At 44.3% G+C, this 16,049-nt stretch overlaps 1 protein-coding gene across 1 annotated transcript; it reads right to left on the reverse strand.

Moving 5' to 3' along the window:
• Positions 1–10,704, reverse strand: mex3a (mex-3 RNA binding family member A). Its single transcript, XM_019878603.1, has 2 exons — positions 10,069–10,704; positions 1–4,912 (listed from the first exon to the last, which is right to left on the reverse strand). Exons 1-2 carry the CDS (start codon positions 10,565–10,567, stop codon positions 3,771–3,773), a joined length of 1,641 nt encoding a protein of 546 aa, XP_019734162.1. The 5' UTR covers positions 10,568–10,704; the 3' UTR covers positions 1–3,770.
• Positions 10,705–16,049: the final 5,345 nt, after the last annotated feature.

The following is a 16,049-nucleotide window of genomic DNA, read 5'->3' on the forward strand; positions in this document are numbered from 1 at the left end:
GTTTTTTTTTTGTTTTTTGTTTTTTACGAATCAAAGAACTGCAACAAGCTACCAAATGCTTAAATGCTAATAGTCAAAGTAGTCTGAATGGAATATTACCGTTTATTGCTTCATCTTAATGTACATAGAAAATTGTGTCTTCATTCAGGGGTTGTTATTATTATTGTTATTATACATATAATTCATCAGAACCTTTATGTATTTCAGATTTTTACAGTACAGGCTTCATAAGGGATATCATAGAAGCGTCTGATTATGTTAATCCCTTGAAATAATATGTATTAAACCTATGGATCTATCTCATGAAGGCTAATATTCGAGTCAAAGTGATGGCTAACACAATAATAATAATAATAATAATAATATTTTCTCTTTTTTTCCTGTGTTAAATTGGCGTAGTAAAAGCTTTGTGGAAGCCGGACGTCCTATGAGCAAATAAATGTGTTATTTATTTACAAAGAGTCTTTGAATACTCGGATATAAAGAGACAGCCCTCTCTCGTCGTGATCACGACAAGAAATACAACATAAACAAAAACAAAAGGGAATCCTTATGTGCATGTCTTAGATTCTAGGAAATATTTCACCATCAGTGGTCGGTTTGGTATTCATGAAATGCGCTTCTTCTCTTAGTAAATAAGGTGCTTTACTCTTCATATTTATTTTTGTAAGTGTAAGTGTTTTTTTTAACCCTGCTGTTAGGTCTTCAGGAACAGCAGTGATGTTCTTGGGTCATATTGACTCGTGACATGTAATTTAGCCAAAAGGGTCAGAAACAGAAAAAAAAGTCTCATCATTAGCTCCATTACAAACATTTCACAGCCAACATGTGACGTTTCATAACCCCAAAACTACTTCATATTACTTCTCTTTCACAATAAAACGGGTCAATTTGACCCGCGACATAACAGACGGGTTAAGGGTGTCATTTCCTGAACCCCCTCCTTAGCCAAGTGTGATTCACATTCTTTAACTTTGAAAAGTTGTTGTAAGGGGTTGGTGCAATGGAAGGCCAACGTGTCAGCCTGAATGGCATTATTGGAATAAAAAAAGTGTAACATTAAGGCATAAAACAAAAATACTAAGAATATTTTTTTTATGACTGTGCTGTGCAATTTCTCCATAGAATGATACTCTTTATTTCTACTATCTTGTCCTAGAGTTTAAGTTACTTTTATTTTGTAAGTGTTACACGTGCTTTGCTTTGTGTTTGGCTCTTAAGAGGAGGCCACGGGCAGGGGGGGGCGGGGGAAGGGGGTTCTCTTGAGGGAAGGATGTGGCTGGGACACAATTTAAAATGAGACAGACGTCTTCTCTGGGGGTTGTACAAGATATCGATATCGCGATACATCACGTCATTATCACGGTATCAGTAGACTCACACGATACCTGATACCTTAAAAACAGAATTGAAAACCGTTTAAAGGCTCAAGCCGAGGTGATACGTGTCCTCTTGTCTCGATATTGCAATACAGTGTATCATCAGCAAAATATTGATACCTGATACCTTTAAAACAGTTTGAAGGCTCAAGCGGAAGTGATATTGCAATACATTGCATCATTGGGTATCAATCCCCATTACCTGTAAAACAGTTTGAAGCCTTAAGCCGAGGCGATAGGGATACGATGATCTATTGATATCATGATACATTGCGCCATTATCACAGTACGGATACACCAATCATCAGTTCTCAATATTTTGAAGAAGTACTACAGCCACCCAGAATCATGTAAATATGCCATCCTTGTGTCTGAAAGCAGCTTAGACAGCCGATCAATCTGATTGGAGACAGATCGCGATTTCTTCCGGCAATACTTTGACAGCAAAAGTTGGGAGTGTTATTATTAATTAGCGTCATTATTGTGCTGTAAATGTCATGATGTATCGTGGCTATCAACACACACCTTAACATGTAATTAGATAGTATCGTTTGGCATAATGTGGACTTTACCATTCCCACCCCAAGATGGCCTCCCTGACCGACAAGCCCCCCCCCCCCTCTTTAATTCAACAGTTTAAGCCCCGCAATAACCCATTTGTCCACACCACCCACCCCCAGCGCTGGGCCCAGAGCATAATTTGATTCAGAGCGAGGGCGAGTTAAATGGGGCGTTTCCCCCGCTTTCCTGTCAATTACAATTGCCTGATTTCATTCAAGCTAGGGCAGGGGAGTGGGGAGGAGGAGGCCGGGGGTCTCCCATTGGCTGGGGCCCCAGTGTCCATAGCGAAGGGGCAGCTGCTGGATGTCCCTTACAGTAGCTGGGGTGGGGGGGTCAATGGGTAGGCCTTTTTGGATCTGTCACGTAAACCCTGTTTTGAATTTCACAGTTGGTGCATATGTGTGTGTGTGTGTGGGGGGGGTGGCTATAATAAAGGGGTTTGGCTGGAGAGGTTGGGGGCGTTCACACTACACCTCGTGACAGTGCCTTCTTTTTAACATGGCCACATGTTTTTCATCAATAGTGTGGCTTTCAAATCTCGTATGTTGTGAGGGGGGGGAGGGGTTTGGTTGGGCACGACAGCGGGGGTTGAATTCCCCCCTCCGGTCCGCACCTGGACCAAACCCATTTAATTATCAAAAGAGCGCTCGCCAGGCCCCGCTGTCCGAGTACCCACAGACAATAACGCTCCTCAATCCGAGAGGGAGGCCTGGGGGGGGTCACACTGTAAGCAGCCCAGAGAAGGGGAACATGTGGTCAAAGAAGGGAGACAAAACGGGGGGACCAGTCGAGATAACCCCACACCTGCTCCAGCCAGACGCCGAATACAAAAACAAATTCTCGTCTTATCTGCATGATGTTTTGCTCACATTCTTCTAGTGACGAATTGAGAATAAAAAGATAGTGGTTTGGAGGGGTGTTCATCGAGGCCAACTGGTCCGATTTCAAAGGCTTTTTTGGGGGAGGGGAGGGGGGGGGTCCTGGGCAAGTAAAATGAGTCCTTTAAACCACGAGGGGAAGCCGAGCATCACTGAATCTTTTCAGCAGATTACAGCAAGCCTTGCGGAATCAATGCCCCCTCCTCCATGAGATTCACTCATTTTGGGAGCCGGTGGTCCAAACAATGGCACCGATAATATGGCGAATAATAATGTAATGCCCCCCCACAAAAAAAAAATAAAAAATCAAGAGTACAGTATAACTATTGAAGAAGTGCTTTGAATAAAATCCATTCACATTTTCTATTGTCAAAGCACAATAAAAGGATTCATTTACCATCAAAAAGTGTGATTGACAACCCTCTTTTAGACCCAAGATGATTGTATGGTGCGGTGTGAATTGAACAATCCTCCTTCCATATAATCCCACTTCATGGTAACGTGATAATACAAAAAAAAAAAAAAAAAAATGGAATAGCAGTAATAAAATGTTCACATTTTGTCGGCCTACACTGTGATTCTGCGTTTAGGAATAACAGCAGCAGTCCCATCTTAAAAAAAAAAAAAAAAAAAAGATGAAAAAAAAAAATCCAAACCTGAAAAGGTACAATGCTTCTCTTATAAACAAAATTTTTATAAAATATATATGCATATATATGTATATAAAAGAAAAACTGAAAAATATTTCTTATACTTTTTAGTAAAGCAAGCAGTGCCTTCTAAAATAGCTGCTTGATTGTTTTAAAACTTTCCTGAAAAATGAAAAAATGTATCGCAATTATAGGAATAAGAATAATAATAACAACTGTAATAAGGGCAACTAATTAGCCGACCGACAAACGAGAGACCAAGAAAAAAAAAAAAAAAGCTGTCTAAAAAGGGACGCGGTTCCTTAGGAGAATATTCGGATGGCCTGAGAGACCTGCGTGTGGCACACGGGACACTCGGGGTGGTTGAGCTCACAGATTCGAATGGCGCACTCCATGCAGAAGAGGTTGTGGCCGCAGGGCACCAGGGCGGCCGTCACTTTGCTCTCAAAGCAGGTCATGCAATCCCGCACGGCCGGCGGCGAGTCCGGTACGGGGAGCCGCCCTGGGAAGCCGCCCTCCCCTGCCGAGGTGGGCTCGCTGTGGGCGCGGCGAGCCTGCGCGTGCGGCGACCCCGACGCCATGCCGCCGACGGACGAGTTGGCCGGCGGCTCCGGGAGCCCCGGCGAGAGTCTAGTAAGGGGCAGCGGGAGCCCTCCGAAGCTCTTGGATCGCTGCTGGGCGTAGAAAGCCATCTGCTTGGGGTAGTCGGGGTCACCCCAACTCTGGGCGCCCTCCGAGCCAAAAAAGGAGCAAGGCTTTTCTCCAGAGCTGGAGAAATTTCCCTTATTGTAGATCCCCACTCCCTCGCCGCCCCCTCCGCCTCCGAGGGCGTCCGAGAAGTTTTGGCGGTAGCTGCTGGTAAGGGGTTTCCGCTGGCCCCCCTGGAGGCCCCACACTTGCTGGAGTCGACTCTCCAGGCCGCCGCCGCCGCCGCCGCTTCCGCTGCTCCCCGCCGGACTGCTGCCGCCGTTGGGGCCCAGGCAGTCGTTCTCGTTGTTGTGGTCGTGCAGTCCTCCCGTCCGGAAGGCGATGTGCGCCTCAATCTCCTCGCGGGCTCGCTCGGCATTGCTGGGCGAGCCCGTGATCTCGAAGACGGGGTCCCGGTCCCGGCTCGGCGTGACGATGTACGTGCAGGTCTGCTGCTGGATGCGCTTGATGGTGGAGCCTTTGGGGCCCACCACCAGCCCCACCACTCGGTACGGCACCCTCACCTGGATGGTGGTCTGCCCCGGGAGCGGGGTGGGCGGGGAGCCGCTGAAGGACACGCCCAGCTTGTTGCGCGATGCCCTGAGCATGGAGAAGTGCTCGGCGGCGGATATGATCTCGCGACGGGCCAGGGCCACGTCCTCCTTGCGGCCGGTGATCAAGAACACCGGCTCCTCGCCTCGCACGGGGGTCTTGATGTAGGTGTTGGTCTTGGCCCGCAAGGCTTTTATCTTACAACCTACAGACACACCGACAAAACAGTTTCAAAAAACTGATTGTGGATATTCTCGTTTGTCCAGGTCATTTCTTTCTCAGGGCATTGAATTAATCGTAACTGGACTGCTCTGTTTGTCGTCGATGTTTCACCTCTAATCTGAGAAGTCTTCATTAGGTCATGCAAGCAAAATTGGTTCGGTGTCTTTCCGAACCAAACCGGGACAGATCGCAACTGGACTGCTTTGTTTGCTTTCAAAGACGTTTCGTCTCTCGTCTATGAATGCTTCATCAGTTCATGCAACGTGACTTGGTTAGGTGGTCTGTCCAAACAACCTCAAGACAGGAAGCTTGCCTTGCTTTTTTTTTTTTTGCTTGTGGTTTTTTGGTTTTTTTTAATGAGGCAAAAGACTGTCTAAAGCAGTGGTTCTCAAAATTTTGTCACCAGGTTTCACCTCAAAAACATATTTTGCTGTCAAAGCACCACCGTCATGGGATATTATGAATCTTCACCTCTTGTGGGTGGGTTTGGAATTTTTTTTCCCCCTGTGATAGACAGAACCCGGCACCCTGCTTTGCTTGTCACACCACAGTCATCCAGAATTTACACCAGGTTACCCTGAACAGGTTAAACATTTGTTGTTGTTGTTTTTGGTACGTTTACTGATAACAAACAAGCCAACTTCATGATGGCCAGATCAAACCCTTTGGCGTATGATTATTGAGAACGGCCGCGTTTGAGCACTTCCAAAGCGAACACTTTCTTTACTACTGATGTGGTGGGCCCGAGGAACCACTGCAGATCTATTTGCAGCATCACGGTCATCCTTCAGAGTTTTGACCTCCCCTTGAACTTGCGACCGGGCCACTCGCAGCTTGCTTTTTTGGCCCAGCTGTTGCTCTACGTCCGCTCATTCGTTGGTGGAGGTGGTGGTGGAGGGATTCACGCCTATTTTGTGAATCTGCGGTGAGGCCAGTTTGATATTTTCATGCATTCACTCAGCCGGCCATTGAGAAACAGAGGGAGCCAGCGCCCTGGTTATTGACTGGTCAGGCCTTTCTTAAAGGGACCTGCGCACGAATCGGCAGCTCTTTTCCATACGCCAGAAGGAAAGAGACGCTTTGGGGATTTGTTTTTGTTTTTTTTCCCCCCCATTCGAACCCGACAACTCCAAACACCCGTGGAGGCACCCCAGCCGGCCGTGCTGGTGGTTTAATGAGGCTAATCGACGCGACAGTGTCGCAGAGGAGCACGGAGGAACACATTCCTGCACGCCGCCTTTTAATCAGTACAAAATGAGTGTCCCAATTAGACAATTACAGGGGCAGAGATTAATCAATCACACAACAAGAATTTACAGTCATTCGAGATGCTTCATTTGGAACGATGGGAACGTTCCAAATGATGTAAGTGGAAGTACGCCAAATTGCTCGGTGATGTGTATGTTGACAACAACATACCATTAAAACATAGGGCTCTGAAATTCTGTGAATTTTCATTTTGCAAATTTTCCATGGGAGTTACAGTCGCGTATTTGAATGAATGGGTTTAAAGCAGGAATTAACAACTTTGAAGGTTGTCTCTTAATAGGGAATTTAAATATACAATGGCAAGTATGCCTCACAGTGCACAGGGTTCGATTCGGGGCCCCGGCTTTCCTGTGTGGAGTTTGCATGTTCTCCCCATGCCCGTGTGGGTTTTCTCCGGGTCCTCCGGTTTCCTCGCACATTCCAAAAACATGCACGTTGGGTTAATTGTTCACTCTAAATTGTTCCTAGGTGTGATTGTGAGCGCGAATTATTATTTGCTTATGTGTGCCCTGCGTTTGGGTGTACCCCGCCCACTGGCCGTAGTCATCTGGGATAGGCTCTAAGCACACCATCGACCCTCGAGAGAATACAGCGGTTCAGATCATGGGTGTTAAAAATGACTGAAAATTTTGTAATGTGCATGCCCGGCCACTAATTGGCAATGTAAAGACACGCTACACATATAACATTTTGTAAATAAACAGTCGAGAAGTTAGCATCAAAAACCTCAGCTCTGCCATTATTGTTTTGATTGTAACAATCTTTGACTATGTTGGTAATCATTCACAAATTTCTGAATTGTCTTACTGATATGTCGGGATTTTTATAGAGGTGACGATACAGTTCACTGAAATGAAAACCACCACCCATTCTGAACCAAATATTCTTTGTCAAAAAATATTCTGTAAAATGTTGTGACGGCCACACCACACCAGATGTTAGTATATGATGCTCTATAGCGTTGTACAATTTTGTTTCATTTCCAAATTACACAATGCAAAAGATCACCACATGCCAACATTGTGTGTGAGGTGACAGTTGAAATCCTTTTGAGGAATGCTTGTTCCTAAGAATGTTTTTGTTTCCGAATGGACAGAGGGATGTGTCCGTGGGACTTCTTTTGACTCATTTCCGGACATAGAGTGGCCTGAAATGATTTTTAAAAAGGGCATCCTAATAAATTTGGTTTTTAGCCAATTTGTACGGAGTTTTTGTTGTTTGAGAGATGCCGCAATCACTCTGACTTTTTTTAATTAATTGCTTGATTGTGTGCAGGCTCAAAAAGAGCAGTAAAAAAAAAGGTCAGATTAACAAGTTTTGGCGGTTGGAATGCTGCATATTTTTTTAAAGGGCATTTTAATTAATTTAGTTTTTAAAAAAATTGTACTGAGTTTTTGTTGTTTGAGGGATTCCAGAATCGCAATTTTTTTTTTCAATAATTGCTTGATTGTATGAGGCCCAAAAAGGATGGGGAAAATGTGTGATTAAAATGTTTTGTGTGTGATAGCAGTTGGAATTCGGCATATTGATGCAATTTTGGTAGAAATTTTTCCTCAGAATGTTGGTTGCTTTCTCAATACCCCGAGGAATGTGGTAATGTGTCTTATGTACACTCACTAGGACTTATTTTGTGAAGAATAGTGGCCGGAAAGTGCAAAGTTTTACATTAAGAAAGCGTTTCATTGAATCAATATAAGGATGCCACAAAAAAATATGGATGGTGGCCCGTAAGGGTTCAGGTGTCATAAAATGTAGTGCTACTTTTTTCTAAAATGCCTTTTTTTTTTCATTTGGCACAAAAGAAGTACGTTTTTGTGTGTTTGTGTCTAACTGAACAGCAGTAATAAGTGTGTCACCTCTGTTAGTTTATCTAACAACTAGTAATTAGGTAATATAGAAATATACATTAAAGAATAAAAAATAACTTTTTGAAACTCATGAAACACACACAATATTGTATGAAATAGAACTTTTTGTCGCAGGGACAATGAAAATCATCAACTAATAGAGTCAATCCGACCAATTTGATTGTACCAATTTCATAATGGATGAATGACATTTTGCACTTGCATGTCATGACCAGCAGAGGCACTGTTGAGTCGCAATTAGTTTGCTATCAGAAGAAGAACACTTTGTCAGCCATTGAAAGTTGATCTCTGCTGGGGTTAGTTCAAAGAAGTCATTCCTCCTAAAATTGGACAGAAGTTTCCAATTTTAACTTCAATCACATATCACATTTGTAATGTTTTTGAAAAAAAATGTTTTTGTCACATCTGTTGACCCTTTTGGGCCACTCTTCTTAAATAAATTAGTTTAAAGAAGTCAGATGATTTTTTTTTGGGGCATGTGTCCATCCATTCGCTAAAATATAGAGCAATTTTGACTTTTTTTTAAATAACGCTTTCGGCCCAGAGTACTTAATGAAATGAGCCATGGTCATTGTTGCAATCCTTGATAATTCAAACTGCTTGAAACTTTATACAAATGAGAAACTGACCCAAATTTTTACCTTTGTTTTGTTTTGTTTTCTTATCCCGCCTTTCGTGCTAAAAGTGTGAGGAAACAAGTTGTCAATTTTTTTTAGGAATTTCTTTTTTAGCCTTTGTGCTCCCATACTTAAATAAATTCGTCAGAACTTGTCCTCGTGACGTCCACATAAAACACATTAGGTTTGTTCGGGCACTCATTAGTCTAAATATCGTACAATTTGGATGCTGTCTAAAATTGCCCAAAAGTTCAGAATTCCCATTGGCATTTTAATGCTTTTATTAATCACATCTTGTTATGTTTTCGGCCACCGTACTTAATGAAAGGAGCCCTGATCATAGTGGCATCCCTGAAAATTAAATCACCACACTGTAAAAACACAACTTGTATTTATTGGGGGGGGGGGGGGGCTAAAACAGTAATTTAAGTTGGAACCACTTGAAAATATAAATTATTGACATTAACGGCCACAGCGTTAGCACAACAAAGCAAGCAAGTTCTCACTCCAAAACAATTTGCTGAGCTGTTTTCACGTATATCTTTCAATTGGAGGACAATTACTTCTGTCAACTCTTAATTTCTCTGTTGAAAAGGTGAGAAAGACCATTTTGACATTCGCAAAACATAAAATATTTCGTTGAATTGCCCCACTGAATTTTTTTATTGGTTTGTTGCCTTGACATTTTGACTTCACTCAACTTTTTTTTTTAACTGTACATAAACATTGGGTAATTCAAAAACGGAGAAAAATTCTCACGGAAAATAGCAATAATATGACATGTTTACCCTGGCTGACTGACTGGATGGCTCGCTTCCTTTGTCCAAATGTGTCAGTGGGCCATATAGACAAGCCCCCCCCCCCCACCCCCAAACATCATCCCAGGCAGAACATGGTGGAAGCCAGACCTCCTTTCTCCACACTGCCAGCCCTCACCCATAACCACCCCCCAACCTTCACCCACTCAGCCACCCACCCTCTCTCCCCACCGCCCTCCTCGCAACAGCACGTTGCCTTTTGAACAGTCTGGCGCGTCCCAGACGACAAAGGAAGCCAAGGCTCCGCTGACATTGATGGCGTTGGATTGTGGAATCATGCAGCAGACTCTGGCTTCACTACACGATTGCTTCGAAAAAGGATATCAGATAAAATGAACAAATCATCAAAAATAAATTAAGAAAAGCTCCTGGATGGTGATGGAACTTATGAAGCAGGAAAAGTGGGAGGCTGATGCCTCATGGAAAAGGAGAAATAAGGGGAGGGGGGTACCCAGAAAAAAAAACACTACCACCACTCCCTTTTCTTTGTTAAAGGTAACATCGGAACAAAAAAAAGTTTGCAAAGAAAGCATGCTTCTTTTTTTTTATTTTCGGGGGGGGATTTACCTTGCCTGCCCACTATTTCAGCAACATGCTCGGAGCTGGGTACCGGGACGCATTCGGTGATGTTGCAGCCGCGTCCTTTGGGCTCCCCGGACGAGCTCTCGTACAGGGCGCACAACTTGCTCTTGCCTTGGAGGATCGACGCGTCCCCTCCGCCTCCAAGTCCGCCGATTCCCCCAATTCCTCCTCCTCCACTGTTGTGGTGGTTGTTGTTGTTGTTGTTGCTCCGGTCTTGCACTCCGCTCGTCGGAGCTCCACCACCGCCGATAACAACACTACCTCCACCACCTCCTCCACCTCCTCCTCCTCCACCGTCCTCGCCCTCGCCGAGCCCCAGGAGCGACAGCTGGCCGAGCGCGACCCTTAGGGCGCGGGAGTCTTCCTCGTCGTCGTCTGGGGGCCCCAGCAGACCCGCCTCCCCCCCGAAGCCGGAGCCGGCTAGATCGGCGCCGTAGCCCCCGTTTTTCTCCATGATCCCTGCAAGCACCAGCAGGCTCGGCATGGCTAAACAAAAGAGTGGCGCGAGACAAAGACGACGGGGAAGAGACTGGAGAGAGAAACAGCCTCCTCGCAGACGCCTCCTTCCACCGCCCCCCCTCCTCTTTTTCTGCGCTAGTCCCTCCCATGGACCGACCCACCAGCCACCCAGCCGACCCTCCCTCCCTCGTACCCCGCCCCCCAACAGTCCTCCCCTCGCCCCCTGGACCCCCACACTACTACTTCCCAGTTAGCTCGCCGGCGAGCTCCAGGGGCGGACGGGACACGCGAGGAGAACAAGGCCGGCGACTGCGCGCTCTTCCCGGGTTGGATTTGCCGTTGGCTCGGGTGTGGGGGGCATGGGGGCACTGGGTGGATGACTGAATGGGGGGTGGGTGGGGGCGACGCTCCACCCAGTCTGGCTCCTACAAGCCGCTCCCCTCCTCATCTTCATGCTCCAAAAGAACCATGTGATGTTCTGTATTATTATATGGATAATCAGCATTTTTGTTCTCTGAAACAACAGAATTTAGGTGCTGGGAAGGAGTGTCATAATTTTCGGACTATTATTATAATTATTATTTATTTTCATTAATAGAAATAATACTTAGTGAGGTTGAATGGGGGTTTTAGCCCCCCCCCCCTCCACGCCCATCAGTAAAAACATGAAAAAAATATTGGGATAGTTACACTTTTCCCCTCTTTGTTGTTTAGAAAAATAGAGAAACAGCTTCTGACGTCCATTTAAGTCTCCATCATATTTGTACTTTTTCCCTCCCTTACAATATAAATATTAAATTCGTGAAGATGAATATTTGATTATTGTAGTTTGGCTAATCCACTGGAAAGAAATAAGAAACAGGGAATCAGCTTCCATGCCCATGGGAAAGGATGACGTCAACTTTAGTCCTCTTCACGTTTGTACTAGTATTTTTCTTAATAGTAATCCTATAGTGAGGATGGATGGTGGGTTGTTGAGGATATTGTGTGTGTGGGGGGGGGCGGTGCGCCCACCTCGTGTAGCCACGCTTTGCGGCACCACGTTGTCGTCTCCGCATGAGGATGTTATGTATAGACTAGAGGGTGTCTGGCACAGGAGGAGGGGGAGGGGTTGAGGTGGGGGGGGGCGGCGTCTGTATATATATTTATATAATATATACTTGGGGGAAGGGAGTTGGCAGACTGCAGAGCCTATGTAGGAGGCGGGGGCGAGTACGGGGTCGTATACGGCCATCCGTACATCCAGTTCCCTAAAAAAAAATTAAAAAAGCGTTTTGCAGAAGCAGCAGCCGTGCCGGCGAACAAAAGAAGCGCACCCGTTGCTTCAGACTCCCCAACAAGATGTCCTCGCACACAAGCCACGCCTGACGGCATGTTGGTGGGAGCACACAAAAGACCCCCTCAACCGCCTTCCACAGACAAAAGCCTTTTGCACGTACGTTTTTCGAACAGAAGTACAGGAACTACACGTGCTTTTTTTTTTTTTTGGTCTCCCCCCACCTCTTTGTTTTATTCCTCAGAGTCAAAGTCAAGGTTGGCCATGTGTGTGCACAAGGATGTGAATGACAAGGCAAACTCTGCATGAGCAACATGACACTCTCAAGCTCATAAGCCTTGCTCCCTCCCTCTTCATCCTCCTCCTCCTCATCACTAAAATGTTTTCCATCTCCACGCACGTTAAATAAAAAAAGGCTCCTCTCCATTTCAGCACAGCATTTTGTTTGAAAAAAAAAAGGGATGATGAACAATTCTCCAGGGCGGCAATGTGTGATGGCACCTTTCTACGTTCGAGGGGAATTACGTAAAGAGGATTTTTTTTTCTTGGAACGGACATTAAGTTTGACTTGACAATTCTCGTCTGCTGCCACACGGTGATGTACTTTTGAAGTTTTTGCAGCCGAAACACACAACCTTCCAGGAATTACGTAAAGAGGATTTTTTTTTTCTTGGAACGGACATTAAGTTTGACTTGACAATTCTCGTCTGCTGCCACACGGTGATGTACTTTTGAAGTTTTTGCAGCCGAAACACACAACCTTCCAGTTGACTCTTGAGAGAAAGACAAAAAAACAAGCACCTGAATTTTTTTTTTTAAGTCACGTAAATTTTAAGGAAAAATCTATTGAAAGAAAAGTCATTTGAAATACATCCACTTTATTTTACTCTTTTGGGCCACTGTACTATGGAAATGATGTACACTTGTGGAACACACACATTTCGAGTTGACTCTTGGGTGTGTGTGTGGGGGGGGGGGGTTGGGAGAGGCACCTAAAAGCCACCAAAATTCTCAAGAAAAACATCCGTTTAAAAAAATCGCACAAAATTTAAGAGCTGCCACTGCAGGTGAGAAGTTACTATATTTCAATCATAAAAAAACCTACCATAAATTCTAAAGGTAAGTTTAAAATAAATAGAAATATCCTCACCCTTTTACCATTTTGGTCCACCTTACTTCAAGAAACTTGTCCAAATACAATAAAAATGAAAGATTGAATGGCAAACGAGGGACGGATGAGTTGGTGGCCTGTTACAACATCTCTGCTAGTTTTCTCCCCAATTTGTACTTTTCCACCTTTTTTTTTGTCATTTAATGTTCATTGCACATTGTGCTAACCAGTTTTGGACTGTTTCAGCATTTCTGGCCGTGATATTCTTTGGCAGAGAGATTTTTTTGGAGCCTGTTACAACAACTCCGTTACTTTCACGCTGGGATGTGTGTAGTTTTTGGCCAAGGTATTTTATGTGGTGGAGAATTTTGGCTCTATTGGAATTTTCCCGCTTGTTTACAACGCTACAACCATGAGGAGATTTACCCCAATATTGATCTGACTGAGATCCTCTCCATTTGGCAAAGAATGCATCTTCGAGGGGATATGGTAAGGGACAAGAGCCAACGCTAAAACAAAGTCAGTTGAAGTGAGAGAGAGAGGACTAAATGGGACAGAAGAGTTGCAGTTGTTTGTTTACATTCAAACTTATCTGATAGCAAACGTGAGGGATATCATGCACCCTGTGATTAAAATGTTTTGTGCAGTATTATAAGAATAATTTTTTTAAAGACTTTTGAGCTGTTATACGTCAAGAAATGAGTGACACCCGAAATGTAGTAACATTTTTTTTTAGAAAATCACCAAAAATATCCCAAAGAAAACTGCACAAAACTGAACTGCTATCGCACACAAGATGTTAGCATTCACGCTTTTTGTTTTTTTATGGGATGATAAATATAAAATTTAATTAAAATGAACAACTTTTAGACCTGCGTGACAGTCAAATAAAAGTGCTGTTAAAAAGAAAATCTTGGAATTTTTTTTCCACACTTAAAAAAATATACTGTATCACAGTGTTTAAAAATAATGTTGGTGTTATCGCTGATAGTAAAGGTAAATACAAATATCCATCGGATTTGTGGTTGAATGTGTAGCATTTTCTTAAACAGAAACAAAAAATCTTTTATTTAATCAAAAACAACATTTGATTGCCCTTTTTACCCTGTTGACCCAGGAGTGGAACTGAAAATGAAATGAACGGCAATGTGAAACAGGGACTCGAACTTAATGGCAGCCAACTCCGAAATTAAGATTATAAATAGAAGTTCCATTGAAATTGCATTGTGGCAAGAAAAGAAAACGTGTAAATATGGAGCAGGTGTATAATCACAGTCTAGATGTGGGCAAATGGGAGGAGCCAGTCGGGGAAAGGCTTCTCCTGGGGGTCGAGTGTGCGTGTGTTGGTGTGAGAACGGGATTAAAGCCCCCCCCCCTTGTAACTACCCCCCCCCCAGAAAAAAATAGCAGCAGGAGGAGATCAGAATGGCGTGATGCATGCAGTCGCAGAGGGGGTAAGGGGGAGGGAATCCCACCATTCTGCCCCCAATCCTCAAACTCTGGGATTGGGCGATGGGTGAAGTGTCGTTTGTCCAAGAGGTCGCGTGACTCTACGAGAAGGAAAGGGGAGGTGGGACTGCGACAGGAGAGACCAAATCAATACGGACACCCATGATCAGGTTTCTGCCTTGACTACAACCACTCTTTTACGAGTAAATTTTTTTCTCCTCCATGAGTGCCGCTTTTGGCATACGAGTATAGCTACAGAAAGCCATTGGATCTTTTGTTTCCTCACTATATCCTTGATGTCCAATTTAAAAAAAGTCCATGCACAAGTAAGCCTTGTGCTCACCTCCCCCCACTGTCGATAATTTCTGCACGCTTCTAGAACAAATTTGGCATACTAGTAAGCCATAACTGCACGGTGTGTGGTGTATCTCAGTTGAGTGCAAGGAGGAGGAAAGAGGGAGGGCTGCGCCGCTGTTGGAGTGGTCACAGCTGACTTTAAGCATGACCAATCAAAGGAACTCCTTTCATTCCCTTAAATTCAGCACACCAGAGTCTTGACTGCCCCCACCCACAGTGGCACGATTTTAAAAGATACAGTACAATGATTCAGGGGGTTTGATGCCCGCTGTTCACATATTCATAAATGAACTACGTCACATTAGACCAGCTATCTACCCTGCGCTGGTGTTACACCGTCTGAGCAGATGTAAGTTTTAGATTGATTTTCTGCCACTAAATTGTCACTCGGGCGGTGCGGTGGACGACTGGTTAGCACGTCCGCCTCACAGTGCAGAGATGCAAGGTTCGAACCCGGCTCCAGCCTTCCTATGTGGAGTTTGCATGTTCTCCCTGTGCCTGCGTGGGTTTTCTCCGGGTCCTCTGGTTTCCTCCCATATTTCAAAAACATGCATTGCAGGTTATTGCAACACTCTAAATTGTCCCTAGGTGTGATTGTAAGTGCGAATTGTTGTTCGTCTATTTTTGCCCTGCGATTGGCTGGCAACCAGTTCAGGGTTTACCTCGCCTACTGTCCGAAGACAGCTGGGATACGCTCCTTGTGAGGATTAGCGGATCAGAAAATGGACGGATGAATGGATAAATTGTCACTCCACAATGTACATCTCCAAGACACTTCTTCTGCCACACCGGCCTGTTTGACTTCAAACTAATCTGCCGAACTGGACAACAAAAACAATGAGTTTTATGCTCACGCAAAAATCAGGACGCACTAGCAATGGGCCATGAAAATAGAGCCCTGCATATTACTAGTGAGGCAAAACTACCAGTAGACATTATGGGTTATACTAGTCAGGGTTATACTAGTCAGCTTCAGGAGGCTACTAGTTAGACCTTGTGCAGCACAGGCGATTACTAGTATGGTTATACTTAACGCAATTAGCATACTGCTAGATTAAAAGTAGCACTAGTAGAATAAAAATCATAACTCGGAAGACGTTCTACTAGTCTGCCAAAAGTTGTCCTGCTGGTGAGGACAAACAGTGTGCTTGTAGGGTGTGTGACATAGGTCAACTACTTGGGCTTAGCAATGTTATGTACAGCATAGTTTACTAGTCAGTTTTAATGGCAAACTAGTAAGCCAAAAGTGACGTCAGGGGTGGAAAAACATTACATTCTTAGTTTCTGTTAGTGTGTCCTAGTTGTTGTACAAGT

Source organism: Hippocampus comes, unplaced genomic scaffold (assembly GCF_001891065.2).
Source record: "Hippocampus comes isolate QL1 unplaced genomic scaffold, H_comes_QL1_v1.1 scaffold315, whole genome shotgun sequence".
NCBI lineage: Eukaryota > Metazoa > Chordata > Actinopteri > Syngnathiformes > Syngnathidae > Hippocampus > Hippocampus comes.

What these genes read in the sequence shown, in the direction of transcription:
- mex3a (XM_019878603.1), bottom strand. Translation starts at nt 10,567, where the DNA reads ATGCCGAGCCTGCTGGTGCTTGCAGGGATCATGGAGAAAAACGGGGGC. An exon ending in TGAAATAGTGGGCAGGCAAG is followed by an intron (nt 4,913 to 10,068) that starts GTAAATCCCCCC and finishes GTGTGTCTGTAG; the next exon opens with GTTGTAAGATAAAAGCCTTG.